Source organism: Mustela erminea, chromosome 6, assembly GCF_009829155.1.
Source record: "Mustela erminea isolate mMusErm1 chromosome 6, mMusErm1.Pri, whole genome shotgun sequence".
Lineage (NCBI taxonomy): Eukaryota > Metazoa > Chordata > Mammalia > Carnivora > Mustelidae > Mustela > Mustela erminea.
Window position 1 is genome coordinate 40,486,222 of NC_045619.1, and position 23,207 is coordinate 40,509,428.

General features: G+C 34.9%; 1 protein-coding gene across 3 annotated transcripts in view; it reads right to left on the reverse strand.

The window, feature by feature from the left end:
• NAV3 (neuron navigator 3) overlaps nucleotides 1–23,207 on the reverse strand; it is a 383,583-nt gene that overhangs the window by 235,102 nt on the left and 125,274 nt on the right. For all 3 annotated transcript variants that reach the window (XM_032346929.1, XM_032346928.1, XM_032346927.1), the window contains exons 4-5: nucleotides 16,943–17,015; nucleotides 14,310–14,493 (exon numbers count right to left, since the gene is read on the reverse strand). In XM_032346929.1, coding sequence (XP_032202820.1) covers nucleotides 14,310–14,493; nucleotides 16,943–17,015 — 257 coding nt within the window. The remainder of the gene's footprint in view (nucleotides 1–14,309; nucleotides 14,494–16,942; nucleotides 17,016–23,207) is intronic.

The following is a 23,207-nucleotide window of genomic DNA, read 5'->3' on the forward strand; positions in this document are numbered from 1 at the left end:
TTGCCTTGAAGAAGATATTGAACTAGCTACTGTAAGTCTGAATGTATTATAAAACAAATGAAAAGAACATTCTCTTGTTTGTTCACTTTACCAGTAAGTTCGGTTGCTACAATTTTGCTCTGAGACCTCCCTTTTTGCCCAGCTTTATACTTTTTCCCTCAGTAATCTCTTCCACTTTTACTGTTTCAGTTAAAACAAAAACAAAATAAAACAAAACAAACAAAGAAAAAACAGGGTCAAACAACTTTCCCATGTCTGTATCTCTGGCCCTGACCTCTCTTCTGGGCTCCAGAGACACTAGACACCACTATCTAGAATTCCCATTAAATTATCAAATTCATGAAACCCAAAGGTGAATTTTTTTTCCTCCACCTCCTTCTTTTCATCTGTTTCCACTATTGAATCATTTTTCTCCTTACTGAAAAGTATCACTATCCAACGAGTAAAAAAAATAAATAAATAAAAAATAAAACCAAAATAAATGTTTCACCCTTACTTCCAAACAGTCCCCAAGTTCATTTTCCTAGTCAGAAACTCGTGCCTATTAACATTACTCTGTTCACTTTCCTACCATTTTAGCTGCAGTACCCTTCCCACTCCTCTCCCCAAAGCACATCTTTCCTCTATCCTGTCACCATGGTTATGCTCCTAAGTTATAAACGGCATCATCTTTCCTCTGCTAAAAAAATCTCCAAAACAATCGCCCTTTACGTTCAGGAAATAAGTCCGATCTCTTAGACATAACAACCAAAGCCTCTATTTACTGACCTTCGCCCGTGTCTCTAGTCTTACCTGTCATCATACCCTGTGGCAATTTAAACACAGAGCTGTCATACACCTTTCGGTATTCCTTTCATTAAGAGGTAAAATCTTCATTCCACTGACCCTCTGCTTGAATCTGGGTGGGCTTGTCACTCCATCAACCAATAGGTCACCATGTAAGAAGCACCACGTTTTTGTGACTGCCATGTTGGAGAAGCTCTTGTGTGGTTGCTATTCTGGCTAAGCTGCCAGACACATGGACTGAAAAGTCACCCTGGCAGTGGATTCTTCCACACCTATTCCGCCCCCCAGGAGTCTGTGACACCTCAGCCACTCCACCCTTCCCGGTGCCAAACACTGTGAGCAGAGACAAGCCATCTCCACTGGGCCCTGTCTGATTCCAAGGCTCACAAAATCCATGAGTTTAATCAAATGGTTATTGTTTTGCACAACTATATTTGGGGTATTTCTTTTCGAACAACAATGGATACTCAGAACACACTTTTTCCTTGTCCAAATACTTGGAGTTTCCTGAATGTAAATGGCATTTAATTCATGAGTGCCCTCATCTAGGCTCTCTCCTCTGACTGCTGTCACTAAGTAACTCTGTTGGATTAGGTAGTGATGAGGGAGCACGAGGCTGGCTGAAAACAAAGCAAAAGCTAGCGCCTTGCACCCCCCTCTCCACCCGCTCCCCTCCGTAATGTGTGTAGCATTCCTCAGGCACCCCTGACTGCCATAAATGATAAACAAATAGTTAACTTGCAGAGATCACAATCCTGCAAGACAGGAATCTCTCTTGCTCTACAAATGTCCTGGAGATCTACAAACAGGGAGGTTACCTTATCAATAGCACAAATTTCCAGAGGCAAATAACTCTCAGTTCCTCAAGACCTAATGTCTCCCTCCCCATCATAAACGAAACTGGAGGAGGCTGAGGTAGAAGGGAATGTAAATGATAGCAGGATCATAACACCCCAAGAATCTCCCAACTATCTTGATGTTAATGGCTGGCCTAAAGACGACATTGATGAAGCCACAAGGGCAAGGCCTCCTCCAGGCACCTTGTAGGCCCTCTTTAACATATAAAAACTCCATTGAAACCTCCCTTCCCCTCACCTTCCCCCAACCGCAGGGTACATAACCTGCCATCCCTCACAACCCAGGGCAGCAGCTTTTCCTGCCCACGGGTACTGTCCCCGTGCTTTAATAAACCACCATTTTGCACCAAAGATGTCTCAAGAATTCTTTCTTGGTCATCGGCTCCGGACCTCAGCCCACCGAACCTCACCTAGGTTCTAGAACTTCATCAGTAGCATATCTGATTGAACTACCTGTTTAAACATCTAGGTCTTCTATTACACTGTCAGCAATTTGAATGGTAGAAACATCACCATATCTGGACCAAAAATCTGGCATAACTTTTGGCACGCAGTGAGGGCTAGATCTTTATTTTTTGAAAGGTCATAGCTGAACTTTCAAATCACTGATGAAAAAGAACACTGGGCTCTAATGCAATATGTGAAGAATCATTAGGAACAATATCGTCTTTCATTCAAGTATTTCATTTCATTTCCATATGGTATTCGCTGACTGTATAGTGACTGACTCATCAAAACATAAAAATCAGACACAAAACAGTTATTCTTAAAGTGTATGTACTTAATACAAGCATAATTGAATAAACTATGTTTATCAGAACAAGGTAGAATCTAAAGACAATTTTTTGTCTATGTAGGTTCTTTTTTTTATGTTTAAAATCATTAATAAAAGTAATTTATTTTTTTTAATTTTTTATTTTTTATAAACATATATTTTTATCCCCAGGGGTACAGGTCTGTGAATCACCAGGTTTACACACTTCACAGCACTCACCAAAGCATATACCCTCCCCAATGTCCATAATCCCACCCCCTTCTCCCAAACCCCCTCTCCCCAGCAACCCTCAGTTTGTTTTGTGAGATTAAGAGTCACTTATGGTTTGTCTCCCTCCCAATCCCATATTGTTTCATCTATGTAGGTTCTTTTAACTCCTCATCTATATTAAGAAATTGTATAAAAAATTATTTAGGAAACCCTTTACTCCACTCTTATCTATTTACCATTAAGTCTTAGAGCCACACAAACATACTATGAGTAGAAGTCCCTACACAGAGTCCCTCTACAGTCAGACATTTAGTGCTTTTGATATCCAAAGAAAGAGAAAAACATGCTTAATCATAACATCACATTTGTCCTTTTAACAGCACTATTCTTAAGGAACCAAAGAGAAATACAAAGAAATCACAAAATAGAAGGTAAAAAATTTCTTGGCTATGGGTTTTAGTGGACAATTTATACCTTTCAATTATGGTTCTATTGGTACCATGTTAAAAAGGTAGAAATTCTCTCCTCCCAAATATACTGAAAATAGCTTGAGAGAAAATTAGGAGGAGGTTACCCAACACATACTATAATTAAGTATATGAGAAGAAAGTCTTAAAAGATGTTTAGACAAAATAACAAATACAACAAAGTAACAAGTTTTGAAAATAGTAAAGCACACCCACTAACATTTTAAAATTAAAATATATTCCCTTATACATCCTATAATTGCTAAGGGTAGATAGAAAACCATACATTCAGGATTAAGATCCAAAGAATTCTCTGAATCAAATTCTTCGTTAGTGTAAAGACTTTCCCTTTTGCGGGATCCTTGTGCAATGTTATAGAATGGTAACTGATGTGCTAATAGCTCTAAGAAAGAGGGAGGTGTTCAACCACTGGTGCCAAAATATCTTTTACACCTCAACACTAAATATGCTCCTTCAAAAATATTTAAGATGTTTTGCAACAGCTACATGCATATTAGAGTACGTGATAAAAATACGGTCCCTATACTTAAATTTTGCTGAGACTTCACTGAAAACAGTTATTGCCTAATCCATAAATGAGTCAGAAACTCAGCTTTCATCCACATGTGTTTCTTTTTAGTAGCTGGGTGGCTGAAATATCATCCTGATTATATGTGAGACAGGTTACTGTGATAACTTATCCCATTAGTGAAATATGGTATGTAAATATATTATAACCTCTGTGTTATCTTAAATTTCAACTGACAGTTAATAAGGCCACCTGCATGGTCTGTCTTTGTGGGATCTCAAAACAGTAACTAAAGAGGGAGATGCCTATGTAAGATATTACTGCATCAAAGTCTCATGCTCTTTTAGGAATGCAAAATTTTCAGATAAAGGGCAACTCAGGAAACCAGGCTCATATTTCTTTCACAGTCTTACCATAAATGAAATTTTCCAACAATGCTTTTACTTACAAATAGCTCAAAGCATTACCCTGCTCCATGGACCTTTGCAACTTAAAATTTTCAGTATGGAGTAAAATTGCATCACAATAAATTGAGTGCTCCATTACAAAAGATTATTTTAATGCAATGCAATCAATCAATCAATACCATGTCTGGACCTTGAATACTAGTAGACAAAGTTTTTTTGTTAAGCTAAAAGTCTGAACAAGCTTTGGTAAAGACTATCCTGGTTGGTGAAAACGCTGAATTATTTAGTACTTTCAAAAGACAAAAAGTGTTGTACTAAACACAAAATTTAATGCCTATTTCTTGGTACACAAGTTCCTGAAAATGGCCTTTAATTATTATACTTACAAAATAATTATATAAATGCATGTCTATGCAGTGTTTGAAGATCTATGAAAGAGTCTACTTTATAGAGTCTTAATAATTGGACTATCCTCAATTTATGGCAGAGCAAATGCAATCATCACTGTATTCAGTTTCATGCCAATAAGGAGTGGCTGGGGTTTCAAAACATCTCGATGCTGAGCTTTGGCCTAGAGTCTGCCAGGGAGGGAAGGCTGATTCTGTTTATACATCTTTTCAGACTGAGAGGTCAATCAGAAAGGGAGAGACTGGGGACATTGTCAGAAATTGCAGCACAGGAAATGGATGCTAAGAGGCAAATGTTGACAGTGTGCTTTATGAAGGAAAGGGATCCTAGACCAACAGTTAAAATCTCATGGGTGAGACTGTCTCAGCTACAGAAATGTTACAAGTCCCCAAAATCCAATTATGAGTTCGTCCTGTCATTCCAATTATTATTTGGTTTTCTACGTAGCTCTGACTGCAAGAAAATAGTTCAGTGGTCATACTGACATGACTATAATGGATATTGTAAGACTTGCATTTTCTATTGTTAAGTCAGTGAGCAGAATACGGTCTCTATTGGAAAACAGATTAATATAAAGTAATTTCATATGGTACAAGATTGAAGGTATAATAACCAAGCCTACATTGTCAGTGCTCTATTTGAGAAGAAAGTGTACCATAAATTCTAAAAACCAAATAGAGCCCAAACAATGTCGAGTGCTTGGGAGACAATGTTCATAAAATATATTAGTTATCCTGAGTCACTGTGATGATACACGAATCACATTTTGGTTGTTTCAAGAACAAATGATGAAATACTGACTAACCATCGTTTTACATAGACATTTGTGTCCAAAAACACAAGTCTTAACTTGTAAATTAGTAGCAGTCCAATACTTTAAAATGTATATTATATTCTCCCAGTTCCATTAAAAAGTTAGAGTATAATTGATATTTTTATTTTCTACCCGAAGAAATTAGGTTCAGTTAATTGACTTTTATTTTTCAGTGAAGAAAAGGAAATTAACAGAACCAAAAATGATTTTGTCTGTGTCTTCTGAGACTCAAATTCACATTATTCTCTTTTTCCTAATATGATGCTATTAACATGCTGAAAGGGGAATAATTAAAGTTTAAGTTTCCAACACCAAGAATGACAGGATTGAGAACAAGTGACATCAATAGACAAGAGACTTCAACAGACTTTGAAAAACTGAAAATAAATGGAATAGAATTAATGGGGAACATATAGGAGAGGAGTTTCATCCTGGTGTACACAGAGGAAGGTTTTAGTCTAGAAAAATAGGAGGGAAGCTGGACTAGGATATTGAAGAGAAAATGAAGGGATTATAAAAAGGAGATTAATCAAATATCTATGTCAAACACTATCAATGACCACCCCGTGGCCAGAAATAAGGAAACCAATTAGTTAATCATCCAAATAAACAAGAAGCAATTTTAACTACAATAACTGAATAATCCCAGGAAAATGATGCTGGTATAGATGGGTTCCTCAATATACCTTGACTGATCCCTCTAAAGCATCATCAAATGAACTCTGGTCAATTCTTTAAGTTATTGATCAGTTTATGATTGCATTCAAACAAATACCAATGTTCAATAGACATTCAAGAAAGTCTTTGAACAGGAAAAAATCACAGTGTATACATCCTGATTCTACAGAACATATTCCTAACAGCCATTAGGTAAACACTCCATTGGTTTGAAAGCTTTTAGAATCAATCTGTAAATCACATGAACCTTAATTTTAAGAAAGTGCAAATGACAGAGATTGGAAATTGTTAGTGGATGAGGGGAGAACAAGAAATGCCAATAGCTATATTTTATAACACAGAATGGCAAGAGATATACTACAGTTGACTGAGAAAGAACAAAGATGTTATTTCATTATATGAATTTATAAAGTTAACCAATAAAAGAACTAAAAAGAGTGAAATTTAACTATGTGGTAGCACTCCTAGAAAGACCCGTCCGTACACTACTGACCACCTCACTTTTTAAGTTTCCTCTAAGAGTTCTTGCTATCACCCATTGTCTCAATACAAGTGAGCTTCTGACCCTAATTCGCGTCTTCTTCTCCCCAACTATACACATATTTTTGGTGACTTCATCACCTCTAGTCTTATAGTTTCTATTATTTCTATATGCTTGTATCTCCAGAATTTTTGTCTATAGCCTTCATCTGTCCCTTAAACTCCAGTCTTGTAATTCCAATTGCCTTCTTAGTCTTTCCACTTGGATATACCTAGCAGACACCATAAAATTGTCACGTTTATAGGTAAATATTTGACCTTCTCCATACCAAGCCTGCTCTTCCCACATTCTTTCCCCTTTCAGTAAATGGAAACATCATCTTTCCAATGAAGAGTCTCCTCTCTGTTTACCAATCCCACTGCAAGTCTGCTAATTCTACTGATAATGTCTTCAAAATATATTTCAAACTGACCTTCCTCTCTCGGCTTCCAATATGGTACTCCAAGCTTTTCTCCACAACCCCTTGTTTTCACCTCTTCCTCACTATATTCTATTCCCAGCAGAGCAGCCAGCCTGACCCTTTGATTTTTTATACCTGTTTATGTTCCTCCTCACAGTACATGGTAACTTTCCATCCCTCCTGGAGTAAAATCCAATGTCATAATGGCAACAGGGTATATTAGTGTCTCCCTGCTCTTGCTCAGAATTAATCCTACTCTTCTCCTGCCTCCTTCCTTCTGATCCATCCCAACTGTGGTATTTCCTCTTCTTAAAATAAACCAGACAGGCTCCAAACTCAAGGTCTCAGCTCTTGTCTTCTATCAGCCTGAAATTCTCTCCCACAACATAACCACAACCACTAACTAGTTCTCTCACCTCCTCTCCTCAATGTCATCAGAGTGAAGATTTTCCCAGAACCCAAATTAAATTTGCATGAATATAGCTTCTACACATCATGTTTCCTTTTTTCCTGGTTTATTTTTCTCCAGCATCAGTGGTGCAGTTAGTGGTACATATTTTAATATTTTATTGTCTCCCATCAACAGGATGTAAGCTTCACGAGGGCAAGAATTCCTTAGTCTCTTTTGTCCTCTGCTCTATCTTTAGTGCCTGGAAGAGTTCCTGGAACATACTAAGTGCTTAATAAATATTTATTTGTTGAACACATTAATGGGAGATGAGAGAGATGGGGAGTATGTGAATCAAAAGATAATGATAAAATTAATGAATAAAACCTAGAGGCAGAAGTATTTTAATTGGCAACATGGGAAGACTACTAAAGTAAACACCTAAAATAATTGAAGGGCTTACCTCTGTGCACCTAGCCTGGCATGAAAACATCTGAGTATTAGGCTGTTATTTTTAATATTGAGGATATTATTACTGTGCATTACTTTTATATAGTTAATAAACGTTAGAAGTGGAATGGACAGAACCGATCAGAGAAAATGAGAAAGTAGGGACCAAGGATGAGGCTGACTTGAGGTTTCTAACATGAGTCAGAATATTTCATTATACATGTGACGTGATCGTAAAGGGGGTAGAAGGTAAGGTAAAAGTGGCTGGGTTGAGTGTCTATTATGTGATAAGTGTTATGCTATGGGGGGCACTTTATACATGAATTACTCTGTGAGGTCTTCTCAATGCCCTCTTGAGAAAGTTATCTCCATTCTGACTGTAGAGGTAAGAACACTGGTATTTGAACAGGTTAAAATCATTTGCCCAATGCCACACCATTGGGGATTGGCAGGCAGAATTTAAACCCATGTTTGTCTGACTCTAAAATAACTAAAATTATATAGATGCTGCTTCATCTGTCACAATAGAAGTATAAGTAGTTGTCAAGCTTTTAAAATGGTGAAATAAAAGCACAGAACATAAGGAAAGCATGTATGTTGTGTATATATGCTCTTTTAAGATTATGCTCTCTTGGTTTCCTAAATCTTCAAATTGAAGAGCAATTTCCTTCCCCTCAGTTCTTTTTCTCTAGGAAAGAAAAAAATCCTGCCTTAAAAAAAAAAATTCATAAATGTCCTTTGTGTTTTGTTTTGTTTAAAGTTTAATTGATTCACTGACTTTTTTGAAGAGCACACTATAGGCCACAACACAGAGCTGAGTTAAGAAACTAATTGAAGCCAGGTTCATGAGGGCTTAAATTACCAGAGCCTTCCTGTCATCTTAAATTAAACTTCCTCATATACTTTGCAAGATTTATAACCCCAGGCTGAAAAGCTATAAACTGTCCCAGTTTCTGAGTGAATCCCCCAGAAGGAAATGATGTTTCCTGGAAAAGAGAAAGGCAATTGTCCTTAATGGGAGGAGGGTTCTAAGAGCAATGTGTGTGGCAGGGGTCACGGGAACCTTGGCAAGGGACTGCAGAGGAAATAGACAAGTCACTCAAAGAACATGTGTCCATAGATGTTGCTCTTTGACTTGCGAGTCCTTATTGAGAAAGTTCATCTAAACTGCAAGTGGACGCATATTTGATTTTCTCCTACAAATAAAAAGCAGAAGGGCAAATGTGGAAATCATAATCTCGCAAATTCTGAAAATAGCAGTTATAATAGACTTATCAACATTACTGACTTTCATGTTTCTATGATCTACACAATTTCTTACCTGTCTCTACCTTTATAATCAATTTCTTTTCTTTTTATATGTTTTCTTTTTATAAAACATAAACATGTTTGTTCACACAATGCAATAATCACTATTTGTGAGTTCGTAAAATTCACTATTTAGTAATAGGAAGGAAAACTATTTAATAGTCTGAACAACAATTAAGCTAAAATGTCCACATTTTAAAGGAAAAACTACTTGTTTGTAAAGCTTTTAGCAAATAAAAATCATCGTCTTTTACAAAGGCCTTCATGCTAATACTTCATATATAACTGAGCAGTACATAAGGAAAACGAATTTTCAGTATATAATTTTCTTTCACTATAATTATTTACCAGATAGACTCAAGAAAATTATCCATTCAGGACATGCATTCTGCTCATTGTAGGTTGGTCTCATGTGCCAGGCATTGTGAAAGATTTTGGTGAAATTAAACTTCCTGTTACCTTTCATGTCAAATAGAACTTTCATTGTCAAAACTCAACACAGGGAAAAGTATGATTAGCAGAAATATCCTGATGCTCAAACCATATTTACTGATCAAATGAATTTTGAGTTGGAAAATATAGCATTTATTTCTACTTTGCTTTCTAGAATAAGAAATTGGGGCGCCTGGGTGGCTCAGTGGGTTAAAGCCTCCGCCTTCAGCTCAGGTCCTGGTCTCAGGGTCCTGGGATCGAGCCCCGCATCGGGCTCTCTGCTCGGTGGGGAGTCTGCTTCTCCCTCTCTCTCTGCCTGCCTCTCTGCATCTTTGTGATCTCTCTCTCTCATTCTCTCTGTCAAATAAATGAATTTTTAAAAAATTTTTTTAAAAAAGAAATAATACTTCCCCATCTCTTAGTTAATACTTGGAGAAAATAACTATGATTTCAACTCTTAACTAAGATTTTTATCACTTTATATTAAAACATTTTCACATCTTCCCAGTTGATTGAAGAAAGGACCTTTAATCTATTATTTTTTTAAAGTTTCTTTCTTCCTCCCTCTCTTCTTTCCTCCCTTCTTCCCTTCTTCCCTTCCTTTTTCTTTCCTTCCATCCTCTTCTTCTTTTTCTTCCTCTGTTTTCTTTCTTTTTTCCTCCTTGCCTCCTTCACTCCTTCCCTCCCTGAGTCTCAGCTTTATTTTAAGACAGATACTGTAAGTGGATAATTCCAGTAACAATAATAATAATAATCTCCACTGTATACCATTTTGAAACTAACTGCAGTTCAATACCATGACCACCCCCAAAATCAAGAACAAATTTAATTATTTTTAATAATTTAATTTAATCTATAAATTTTAGGCTCCATAGCTCAGTGGTTAGAGCACTGGTCTTGTAATCTATAAATTTTATAAATACACACAATTTTCACTATGAATCACTTACAATTTTAAATATGCATGTTCTTACTTAAAATTGGAAGCAGCCATAATATAAATTGTTAATTCTTACATTATCTTGTTGCAGAAATAATTGTTGAAAATTGTGTGTATGCTCTGTGTCTATCCCTTGGGCTATACCAGTGACCAAAATATAAAAAATACTGCTGTATTAATAGTGCCTACCTTTTACAGGGAAACGGCAATAATAAATAATGAATATAATAAATAAGTACACTGAAATTAAAGGTTGATTAAAGGTAAGAAAAAATAAAAAGTATGGCAAAGTACAACAGGGAGTGAACACGGGCAGCTTGTAGTAGTAAAAGGGTCTTAGTCAAAGTAAGCATCAGTGACAAGATAACATGTGGGTCATTGCCTTGAAGCAGGTGAGAGATTTAACCAAGCAGCTAGCAGACAGAGTATTCCAGGCAAAGGAATCAGCAAAAGCAGGTCTCTGAAGGTGGGAGCAAGCCTGGGCTATTTGAGACCATTGCAAGGCTTTGAACAGGGAGTGATGTGTGCCTAGTATGTTCAAAATGTTTTATATTGTAGTGACTCAGGGAACCCAAAAACAACCTCATAAAATGGATGCCATTTTTAATTCTTTGAACAAATGAGAACTCTGATGCACTGAGAGGTCAGGTAAGTTACCTGAGGTCCAACAATGAGAAAGTGTTGAAATTCAGATCCAGGTGCCGGCAGTTTGATTCTAGAGGCAAACTTTGAGTAACTAGAGCTCTAGTTGCCACTGGAACAGGACACACACACACTTGCACATGTGTACACACACACGCGTGTGGGTATGTCCTCATGTATATGTACCTACATATCCACAAATATATATACACAAGAGTGGAGAAAGAGCTGAGAAACCAGTAAAGGAGAGTTTGTTAGGCATACTCTGGTCCTCCTGGTCCATGTTTTATTTTCTCTCTTGTGTACTTGTTAACGTTTAGGTCTAAGTGTCTGTTTAAATGAAAGAAGTTTCAAATGACTGAAAACATTTGGAATTATTTGCAAAATAGAAATTCCTAATGTATAAAATAAATATTGTGGGAATATATATAATTACATCAATTTATTTTAAATAGAAAGAACAAAACAAAACTCTTATTGAACTGAAATCATATGCCCTTAAAATTTTTTATGAGTTGACAGAGAAGAAATATAAGAATGTTTTCTGGCAAAATATCTAGAATAATATAGCAACCAGTCATTTAAGCTATTTACTTGGGAAGAGCTTTAGAATTAACAGAAAGTCTTCATAAATCATGACTTATAACTTATGAGTCACATCTGAAGCAAAGAAGATAAATGTGTCACTGGGTTTCTTTTTTTCTGCATTAATTATCTTTGTTTTACTATGTAGACATAAAGTAAACATCCTTTCTTATGTATATACTATGGCTTTTGAAAAATACTTAACATACATTGATTGTTGTACATAAATTCTAATTCACAGGCTGTTTCTCTGTACCAAATCTATGTAAACGGAAATAAGTATTAATGTTTGAAATATAATATTCTGTAAAATTCTATTAAGATGAAGACATGTTACCCCTGTACATCAGGGTCATAACTATTATGTTTAGTACAGCACGTACTCCACATTGTCAACTCATTATCAGTCTACAAAGTAATTAAAAGTAATTAAGTTTATCACAAGGCAAATTCTTTAAGAGTCTACCTTAGTCTCAAAGGACACTGGTGAAAAGAATACTTTTCAAAATCTTCCAATGAAAAGAATAAAATTGCTCTCTCCAAAATGGTATAAAATTACCATCCCTACTATATATAGGGCTTTATATTTTTAAATAAAATATTGTTCCATAACAGCCCTGCATATCTAGCAAGAATGAGAAAAACAATCTCCCCAGAAGGGTCATAACCACTGAGAAATTCTAGGCAAGAAATTCCACATGGCAGATACAGAAATAGACTGAGGTAAAGCAAAGACAAATGATACTGCGTATCACTTCCAGAGTTAACATGTTTTGTATAATACCACTTAACTGTCTCTGTTTTCTCAGCTACTATTCTTGCTTCTCGTCAATTCAAATAACTTAAACCAAACTCTAGGAAATATTATTTCTGGCAGTTTTCAAAATCTGGATCTCTTTCTACCAACCATCTCCCCCAAATAATCATCATAATAAAAAAAGATATTTCCTCTCCCCCATTCTTAAAGAAATCCAAAGAACTTCCACTGTGGAGAATTTTGTTTTCACTTTGACTTTTGTACGATTTTACTTACATCACAAAGAGCCAGGACGAGCTTTAAGAAGAAAAGCATATCTGCATTACTGACTAATGAGAAACATCTTTTATCACTCCCTGAACCATGCAGTATACTCTATGTTTTTTGATAAAGTTAGAATTTTTCTTTATTGACTTCATAATTCACTAGTGAGTCAAATCCGCCCAAATGAATAGCGGATACTTGGTCATACAGAGAAAAGAAGTATTGCTTAATATGAAGAAAGGGCTGGCTGGCAGATGAAAGAGAAGAGGAATTCTCAACTGTTGAATATTTGACAGTAAGTGGGGGCAGGGGAGGTGGTATGTGAATGTAATTTCGAATTTTACTCTAACTTTGTGAGTCAATACTAAATACCAAAAATAAACTCAGGGCATACTGAGCATTACTAGGTTTCACGCTTGCCTTCTAAGATGGAAAAAGGTAAATATTTACATCTGTTTGATATGTATATATACTCTTAAAGATGATGAATATTTGCATATTAGACATTCTCCCTCTGAAGAAAAAACAATCAGCTATTTACACAATAGAGCTAATGACCCAATACCCTGGTCATTGGTGAGGACCAAATGAGCAGTGCGCAGGAAACTTGTTAATTTCATTTCATTCTGTGATCATTTTTTTTGATGTGTCAATTTAGCCAGGCTTACTCAGTCCACTTGTTCAATCAAACAGTAATCTAGGTGCTGCTGAGAAAGTATTTTGTGGAGGCGGTTAAAGCCCATAGCAGCTGACTTTGGGCTCTAGGATAAGCTCCTAGATAATCTGGGTAGGTCTGATTCCCTGCTTGAAAGGTCTTAAAGGCAGGATGGAGGCTTCCTTGAAGAAGAAATTCTACCTGTATATGAAAGTTCTGGCACCCGCTGAGAGAGTTTCAGCCTGCCCTTCCTGCTGGGATGCCCTTAGGGTTTCAGACTTGCTCAGCTAGTCCCAAGGACCATGTAAACTAATTCTTCGCAGTAAATCTCTTAATCCCTTCCTGATTCTGCATCTCTGGTTGATCCCTGACTGATATAATCCCAAATTGGAAAACAGTGCTAACGGAAAAGGGAAGGAAGTTGCCATGATTTGTTAGCACCCCACCCCAGGCTGTGTCTACAATGCACCAACAGACTCAAGTCAGATGAACACATGCATGCATGTTTAAAAATACACACACACGCACACACATGCACACAATCACACATTAAAAACAGTATGTCCTGCAGACACTCAAATCCGAAAGTTTAACAGACCCAAAATTTTTAACAGATTTAATTAACTGAACACAAGCCTCAATTAAGAGATAACAACACAACCAGAGAGTAGGACTCAATAGCCCATTCTAAACAAAAACCTGAAGAAGGAAACAACGGTGCCACGTCACTCACAAGAAATACATTTCACACACTTTGATACAAACCACCATTATCTTTAGAAAACAAATAACTCACCTCAAATTAATAAAGCTTGCTCATCCAACCATAAGAAAAAAGTGGTCTTAATGTCTATGACATTGGTCAAATTACATCATAACACGGATGCAGCTACATAAATACGTTTTCCAATCTCACAAACAGTAAGTCGTTAAAAAAACAAAAGGACAAACAAACAAAAAACAGTTTACGTCCAGACAAGTTAGTTTTACACACACGCCCTGCTTCCCTTCCTTACCTGGACTGCATATCTTGCTGGGTTTTGGCCTGACTGGCTTCTGCCTGAGGGGAGCCGTGGCTGACCCGCTGCTGAAGCTCCACCAGGGACTGGTAATACTGTTGCTGATGGTGTTGTTGCTGCTTGTAGCGAGACAAACTGAAAAACAGCCCTAGAATGGCTTTTAAGTTTCCATTTCTTATTTCTGCATCAAAGGGAAAATATAAAAACAGTAGCATATGAAATGAATGCAGTTTTCCTTTTCATTTATTTATTTATTTGTCACAAACGCAGTTCCAGTTGCCATTCTCTTAGACTAAATCTGGGGAGATAGAAATGCACCTCGAGTCTTGAAGTCACAGATTCCAGCAAATCTGAACTTACTGAAGCATGATACATTTCCAAAGAGCCTGGAGCTTCAGGGACAGAGTGATGGGACGGAAGGTAGAGAGAACAAAACGTGTAGGAGCAAGGCTCTTTGCTGATCGTCAACTGCAATTTTTCTAGAGTTTTCTTCTTCCCACAAATGGATGGGCTTTCTGTCTTGTGCTAATCATATGATTCAGCATTCTACCTCCCTCACAAAGTCTCAGCAGCTACCAACACAGTGATGGCTAAGAACTGGAGAAAGATGGCCACTTAAATGTTGGTTGTCCTACATTTTAAGTAAGGATGGCATGGGTGCACCTTAAAATGGCAACTAAATTTATAGTTGTCCTCCTAAATCACCTAACAATCAATTTATTAAAATGTTTATGTATTTTTATGTATGACTATACATGTAATATCCCAAAAGTACATATAATAAGTATTTTAATGGTCCAATTTTTCTCTTGACTCATATTACATATTAATAAATAATAAAGATCAGCTTATTCATGTCTTTACATAACAACTGAATAAACTTGAACATAAATCCTAGTTCTAGTACATGGAGCTCTTAAAGTCTTCTTACACTGAATAAAAATTTAAACACCCAAAGTAAGCTACAATCTGAACTTCGCTTTCTTTTACTTGTAGTCATAATTTAAAATTTTGGAGAAATTGAAGTAAAACTTGAACTAAGGCTATGAAAACTGTAATTATATACTAAATAAAACATAACATTGGGAATAAAATACATCCTCTTGTGAAGCCAAGGTTTTATGTTTCCTTTTTGTAGTTTAGGGTATTAATAAACTATTCTGATTTCTTGCTCTCTGATGGTTTATAAATGTCACACCATATATGCAGTAGAATTATTCATTTAAAGTGAAAATGAGATGCCCCCCCAAACACAGTTGTCATAATATAGAAGAGTTAGTCTGATCAATATGAAGCTATAGTAAGGAAGTATTAATGTTCTCATGTAAATCTAGATGATCTTAAAGGTTTCTAAAATTTCTTGTTTTCTTACTATGCGTATTTTATTAACTTAGAAAATTATTTTGAGCATTTACATATTTTTAGAAGATAAATGAAAATCAATGGGTTTCTTTTACTAAAGAATGTCATATGAGAAAACAGAGATATAATATGAACAAAAGGTAACATTTTTAACTTACTTTTAACCACTGAAAAAGTAAAATATTTTCCTGGGGAATTTTATCAACTTTTATTCTAAGTTACAGAACCTCAGTTAGGTTTGAACCTAAGGTTTTTGGCCCCCAAATGTGCAATTAACATATCATATAAGTGTAAAAGACAAAGGAAATTTCAAACAAAAAAATGAATATAGAAGAAAAATTGAGAAAACCTAGTAATTCTACTAAATGTTCATTGTATTTCAGAAGCCACATAATTCCTCTTTTTTCAATGACAGAAAATTTTTAAAACTTAGACCTGTCTAATATTTCTAGTATGTGTTGGGGGAAAAGACTATTCAGAATAAGGGACTAAAGTAGAAACATTAACCAATCTAAATTGTTGCAGCATATACCAGTATCTAGCAGAATTTTAGCATATAAGTTAATATTCTAATAAAATAGTGGTTATTGTGGATCTCAAAAGACTTGCTATTTCATAGCCTTAGCAACTAAATTTTGTTATAGTACTTGAAAAGTTTTCCTAAAACTATATGTGAAAGACAAAGATTTTAAAAAAATCCCTCTTTTTCCAGTTTTCTGTATTTTAATTTTAGTAATGATCCTTTAAATCTTTAATGACTTTAAAGCTTTTACATATGACAGCTAAAAATATTTTAATTGCTAATTATTTCAGAACTCATGACGACTTATTTAAACTTACCAAATATTTCAACTAGGACTACCAATTTGATATGATACTGACAAAATAATATTTGCAGATTAATTATACTATTTTTCCTGAATTTAGTCTATCTATAATGCAGTATTACCTATGTATCATCCATCCCTCTATGTAAGACTCTAAAAATACTATACACTGATAATAACATAAAAATGTTTTGTTAATCTACCCCTCTCCCACACACTCAGTCATGAAAATAACAGTTTTGGCAAAATATGGAACATATATAAGTAATAAAAGCATACATTAATAACCATTGCATTTATGTTTCTATTACTTTGGAAACTTGACTTCATGCATTAAGAAGCTATGTACTCCCACTTCACATTTCTTATAATACAAAAACAATTTTTTTTTTTTTTTTAATAAACTTGGGTGTTATTTGCGACAACTGTGCCTTTTCTTACCTTCAGCAGATAGACCTTGAACATTTACTCCTCTGGCTGCTAGAAAACTAAGGCAGACATCAACATTTTCAATCTGTAACATGAAAAGCAGTGAAAAGGCAACTTAGAGGGTTATTTTTAAATAAACAAATGAGCTAAAATGAAACCAGAGAGTAAGATAAGGAAAGAATGAATACTTTACATTCATTTCATACTAGAGATCTTTACCAGAGTTTAACGAGAATTATTTCGGATAATTGTAGAACGAATATAAAGCTTGCATTGTCTGGGTTGGTAGTCACAAACAATTCATAAAGGCCTGATGAAGAATGGCATTCTCACAGATTAGCAACCCACCTACTTAACATAAAACTGGATTTTGTATTTCACAACTAGGTCTCAATGAAAGCATCCATACAGGAGGAGACCTGCTTATGCATGTTGTAGAATGTTAAGATGTGGGTAATTGGGATTCAACCAGTAATAGTTGGTCATTATGCCAGAAGGTTGATATGAAACAAATAAAGCGTATTTTCATCTTAAACTATAACTAAGTCTTTATTTTAAAAAGTGTATTTGTACGTTAACAGTTGTATATTCCTCTAATTAAATTTAGATATTATCTTTATAATTTAAGATTGTGATGCCATGGCTTTTAAACAGTTGGTTTTGATATGATTACCGGTTTGAAACCATTTAGAGTAATAGGTAGAAACAAAAACCCAAAAACTCTAAATGATTGATTTTTGTTAATTCATAGGTTGATCTCAATATTGATGTATGGTGTTATATGGTGAAGTTAAACAGTTAAGACTTCTTAAAAGAATATAAGAAACTAGAAAGTTCTAGTTCTTTATGAGTCATCTCCCTGGGTTGTTCTGGTATTCCATAAATCTTGAAATTCTAAAATAAATAGAAGATTTAAAGTTAATACTTGGCAAGATATTGTTTTCTATCCCATTAAATTCTCATCCAAAGCTATGCATAAGAACATACAAAATTCTGCCAATGTCCTCTCTAGCCTAGCTTCACAGAAAGGACAAAATGTCTTTTAAAGAAAAGAAAAAGAAAAAAAAGAGACTCAAAATCTGTCCTTATACAGTGGGCAATTATTTATATTCCTTTGTAAATATAATTTTATGCAAAACTAATATTCAAGGAGATGTTCTTTGTTTAAAAATGACTGCAGCTAAGATATAAACATTTACTTTGAGGAAAATGATTTTTATTTATTTCAAAATAAGTGTTACTAAGAAGAAAACTTGTTTTATTGAAATCATTCTACTAAAACAAAACAAAACAAAACAAACCCCAAAAAACCAGAAAATTGGAAGTCACAGAATATAATATGACCAAACAAATCTTGTTTTGCCCATCAGTATCTAAATATCCAATAAGGTTATGGTGCTTAAATCTTTTCTTTTCTTCACCTTTTACTTTGCTACTAGAAAGTAAGACTGTATAAGGAAGAAAATAAGGAGAAAAGAAAAGAAATAGGAAAAACAGGATGTTCTACTGCATTCATCTAAAATGTCCTTTTAGGAGCACCTGGATGGCTGAGTTGGTTAAATGTCTACCTTCAGCTCAGGTCATGACCCCAGGGTCCTGGGATTGAGCCCCACGTTGGGCTCTCTGCTCAGCAGTGGAGTATGCTTCTCCCTCTCCTATTCCCTCTGCCCCTGCCTGTGCTCACTCACTCACTCTCAAATTAATAAGTTTAAAAAATGTTCTTTTAAACTTTTTTTAGGACCATTAAATACAATAAGAGAAACACACCAAATAATTATTGTGGTCTAATACCAAGAGAATTGAATTGAATATTTTTTAATGCTTGCCATTAAAAAAGGTTAACAAATAGCATCTATAATAATATTGTCAGATTGTTTTTTGTGGCTACCATTTAAACCGTTTAAAAAATAAACTAGTGTCTGGAGTGGGTATTAAAGACAAAGAACTCTTAGCACGCACCATAAACTAGGGAAAATAAAATTAAATAAATTTTATTTATTTAATAAATAAATATTTATTTATTTTCTGTGAAAATAAAATAATTCCTATTAGAGCCTTAATGGAGTAGAGAAAATATACTGACAGTATATTCAAGAATATTTGTTTATATATTCAGGTATGGGTTTTTTGAGACCGAGCCCCTGCATGACAGGGACTCTATTTTGTTCACTCATGTACCCTCAGCAACCTAAGGTATCTGACAGGGGCTCTGTGCACACTTAAGGAAGGATAGAGATTGGTGGATGGATTGGCTGGATTGGTGGCCAGTCCATCCCTATGCAAAGGAGTAGAGGGCTCAGGGATAGACACAGAAAGAGAGAGAGAGGAGGAGGAGGGAGAAAGAGGGAGAGAGGGAGAGAAGGAGGGAGTAGAAAGTAGAGAGAGAGAGAGAGAGGGAGAAAGAAGGAGGGAGAGGGAGAAAGAAGAAAGAGCGAGAGAGAGAGATCATTTGATTCAGAGCCTGTAAGTTCAATTCTCTTTGGGATTTTTAGTAATAAGCCACTCTGGAGTCCCTGACAGACTCCAGACCAAAATAATAATAATAATAATAATAATAATAATAATAATAATAATAATAATATAATAAAAAATAAAAAATCAGAAACTCTGTGGTTTGGGGCTGAAATTCAGTTTGTTTTCAAATTTTAGATCCCAATGTCAGTCTACCTTCCTCTTTACAGACTAAGCAACTGACCTCCAGAGAAGATCTCATATAAAGATGAGCTAAAGAAGCCAACAAAAGTATTATATTTTTTATTCCCAATGTCCATGAAATTCAAGATGTACAAAATTAAACACTGAAAATATTAGAATAGTGATGAACTTTGGAAGGTTATAGTCTGGAAAGTTGTATATGGGGAAGGGGCATGCTGGAAGTGTCCTTTGTTTTGATCTGAGTGTGACTATACAGGTATGTACATATTAAAAAATCAATCAGCTATATACTTAAGATTGGAGTACTTTACATATTTTCTATGTTTGTTTTACCTTAATTCCTATTAGAGTACTTTACACTCTTATATGTCTGTTTTACTTCAATTAAAAATAAAAATAAAACGATCACCCCCTATTTTATCGAAAATAAAGGCATACAAGAATAGAAGTACAGAAACATAATGGGAGACTGTTACAAGTAGTTAAGTGAATGATGATGGTGTTTTAGACCATCATGGTGACAGTGAAGTGACTCAGATTCTGGGTAGAAGTTGAAGAAATTTAGTTGGAAGATATGGCATTAATAATAATAAAAGGTGAGGAGTCAAGGGTGACCATGATACTATATAATTCATGCACTTTATATTTTATGCCTGTGGTATTTTATATATACATTGCTACATAGCAGTGATCCAGAGAAATTCATTTTCCATTTTGTGGTCACCATGCTTCTGACATGGCTCAAGTCACAGTCACATCCATAGCTCATGGATAGTCACTCCCAGGACTTTTATGTCCCTACTCTGATGTCATGCACAATTTATTGGGTCTATATGTGGCTTACATTTTATTGGCTCGGCGCAGCCACTTTGCCTCTCTTTTCCTGTTAAATTTAAGCATGGCTACACGAAATATATAAAAATATTGACTTTGTAAAAAAAAAACCCACAAAGTTTCTAAGTTTGAAATCCAGGTTCTAAGTTCTAAACCCAGTCAATAACATCTAGTCAGAACTTTGAAAATCTCTGGGTACACTGAGACTTGAGGCTTTTGTATTCTATGAAAATATCTATAATTATCACAGTGTATAAACAAAAAGACATTTTTGCTCAAATTCACATGAAAATGGACTGCTGTGTGTGTTTTCCTTATCAAAGACACAAATTCAATAGAAGTTGGCTCATAGTTTTGGAATTCAGTAGTTTCTATTTGTGTAATAGTATTTTGGAGCACTACCATTTAATTTTGTTTATGTATTATAAAATCAAATCCTTCAATTATTCATTCATCAAGTATTTATTAAATTTATTTTATGTGTGGAATTATGCTCAGCACACAGATAAAAATTTCAAGACACAGCCATTATTCTCATATTTTCTAAAGAGTATTGACTCATTTCTAATATTTTCCACACTCTCATGAAAAATGAAAGGGATTTTTCAAAACAAATTTAATGTCTAATCTCATAATTGTACTTTTATCCTGACCCTTATGAACTTGCTAAATACAAGCATATATACTGCTAAATCACAAACTGGGTTTCAAACAGGGAAAATAAGTGTTTTCATTATCTACATTTATGAAAACTCAGACAGTCATCATTGAATTTGTGCTTTCAAAGTTTTTTAAACCTGAATGTCAATATACATTTTCAACATACTAATCACAGAAGATTATACTGGCAATATTTGTATTTATTCATCTTATTGTTGAATAAACTATTCCAAAAATTGGAGAATTTTTAATGAGCACAGTTCTTTACTGAACTCATACACTTTAAGCTGCATGTTTTAGGACAGCTAGTCTTTTAGTATTTTTACTATAAAACTAGTACAACCTGTTTTGGAAAATGTGACTAGAGGCATCTTTCACAGTGTAAATGAAGTTATACCTTGTTCATTCACATGTTTCTTTCACTTTAACTTATGGATACTTAATTAAAGCTATATTTAGGTCCTAAATATCTGGTATGATTAATATGAACCTTATATTTTGTGATTAAATTTAAACCATGGCACCATCATTTTAACAATGAATGATAAATTCATTCAGCAACTACTGACTGTTTATTATATGCAAAGAGCTCTGCTAGACGGTGAAGGGATATAAAAATGAATTATAAAGTCTTTGCCTTTGTGAGCTTGTAAAATAGCTGGAGACAAAAAATACTGATAAATCACTATCACATAAGGCATAATATGAGAAATTCTAAAAAAGAATTACAAACAATACAGCCACAGAGAGAATGGACTTATCAATTTTCACTACACATCTGGGAAAAGCATCAGAGAAGAATCATTAAAACTTGAAGGTTAGTCTGACTTTGGTAAGTTAGACAAGTGTCAGAAGGAGGGTTGGGCATGCCTACCAGAGCAACCAACAGCAAAATTGCTCATAAAGATGTCTGAGAATAGATTGTGCCAGTCTCTACTTTCTGCAGTTATGTTTAGAGAGCTGAATTTGGCCTGCAATTGAAAAGCCTTTGTTGCCCTTGAATTCTGAAAACCACTGTAATATAAAAAGTGAAATAATAGTAAATCAGGTAGCAGCTATAATACCTCAAAGTATGAGTTCTCTCTACAGATACAATGCATCCTGGTTAGAACATGCCTGACATACTTGATTATGTGGTTATGAATCATACATAGAGAATGTCTAAAAGAATATAAACAAAATTTAGCTTTTTTTTTTAAATCTCTGGATGGTAGATTCTCTTGTGACTTATGCTATTTTTGATTAAGCACATGTCCTACTTTTTTCATTATAAATGTGCGCTGGTAATATCAGCACATAATTTAAATAAATGTAATTTCAACCAAAAAAATAGGTAAAATTGCTCAGTTTGAATGAATCCCCATTCTATCCTAGAATTCAAATAGTAATATAACTTTTAGCCTAAAAGGTTTTTTTTTAAGATTTTATTTATTTATTTGACAGAGAGAGATCACAAGTAGACGGAGAGGCAGGCAGAGAGAGAGAGAGGGAAGCAGGCTCCCTTGCTGAGCAGAGAGTCTGATGTGGGACTCGATCCCAGGACCCTGAGATCATGACCTGAGCCAAAGGCAGCGGCTTAACCCACTGAGCCACCCAGGCACCCTAGCCTAAGATTTTAATCAGATATACATTTGTCTGGAGACCTTAAAAAATGCAGAGCATTTTTACATTGATTAAAGTTTTTGATTTTGGTTTTTGTTCACTCATTCAACAATTAGTTGCTTATTGGACATGTCCATTTCTCTAAAAATACATAGTTCTGTAGGACAGAGAGATATTTCCAATGTAGTGCAAGCAATTTTATAGTCAGAGAAGTACGGACTCCCGGAGAAGCATGAAGGAGGGTCTACACTGGACTAGAGGTCAAGTAACTAGGAAATAATAAAGTTGTTAGTAACTAAGACTTATGTAACATAGTTACAAAGATATTTTCATCCAAGGTTGCCATTACTATACTTTTTTACAATGAAGAAGATGTTGATCAGGGAATTAAATTGACATGCTCAAAGTCACACAGAGAAAATATATCAAAACCAGAGCGCATGTTATTAACCCCCACATTTTTCTCTTTAAAAGGAAGCTTGAGCTAGTCCCTGAAAGCTTACGAAATAAGAGGATGTAGCATGAG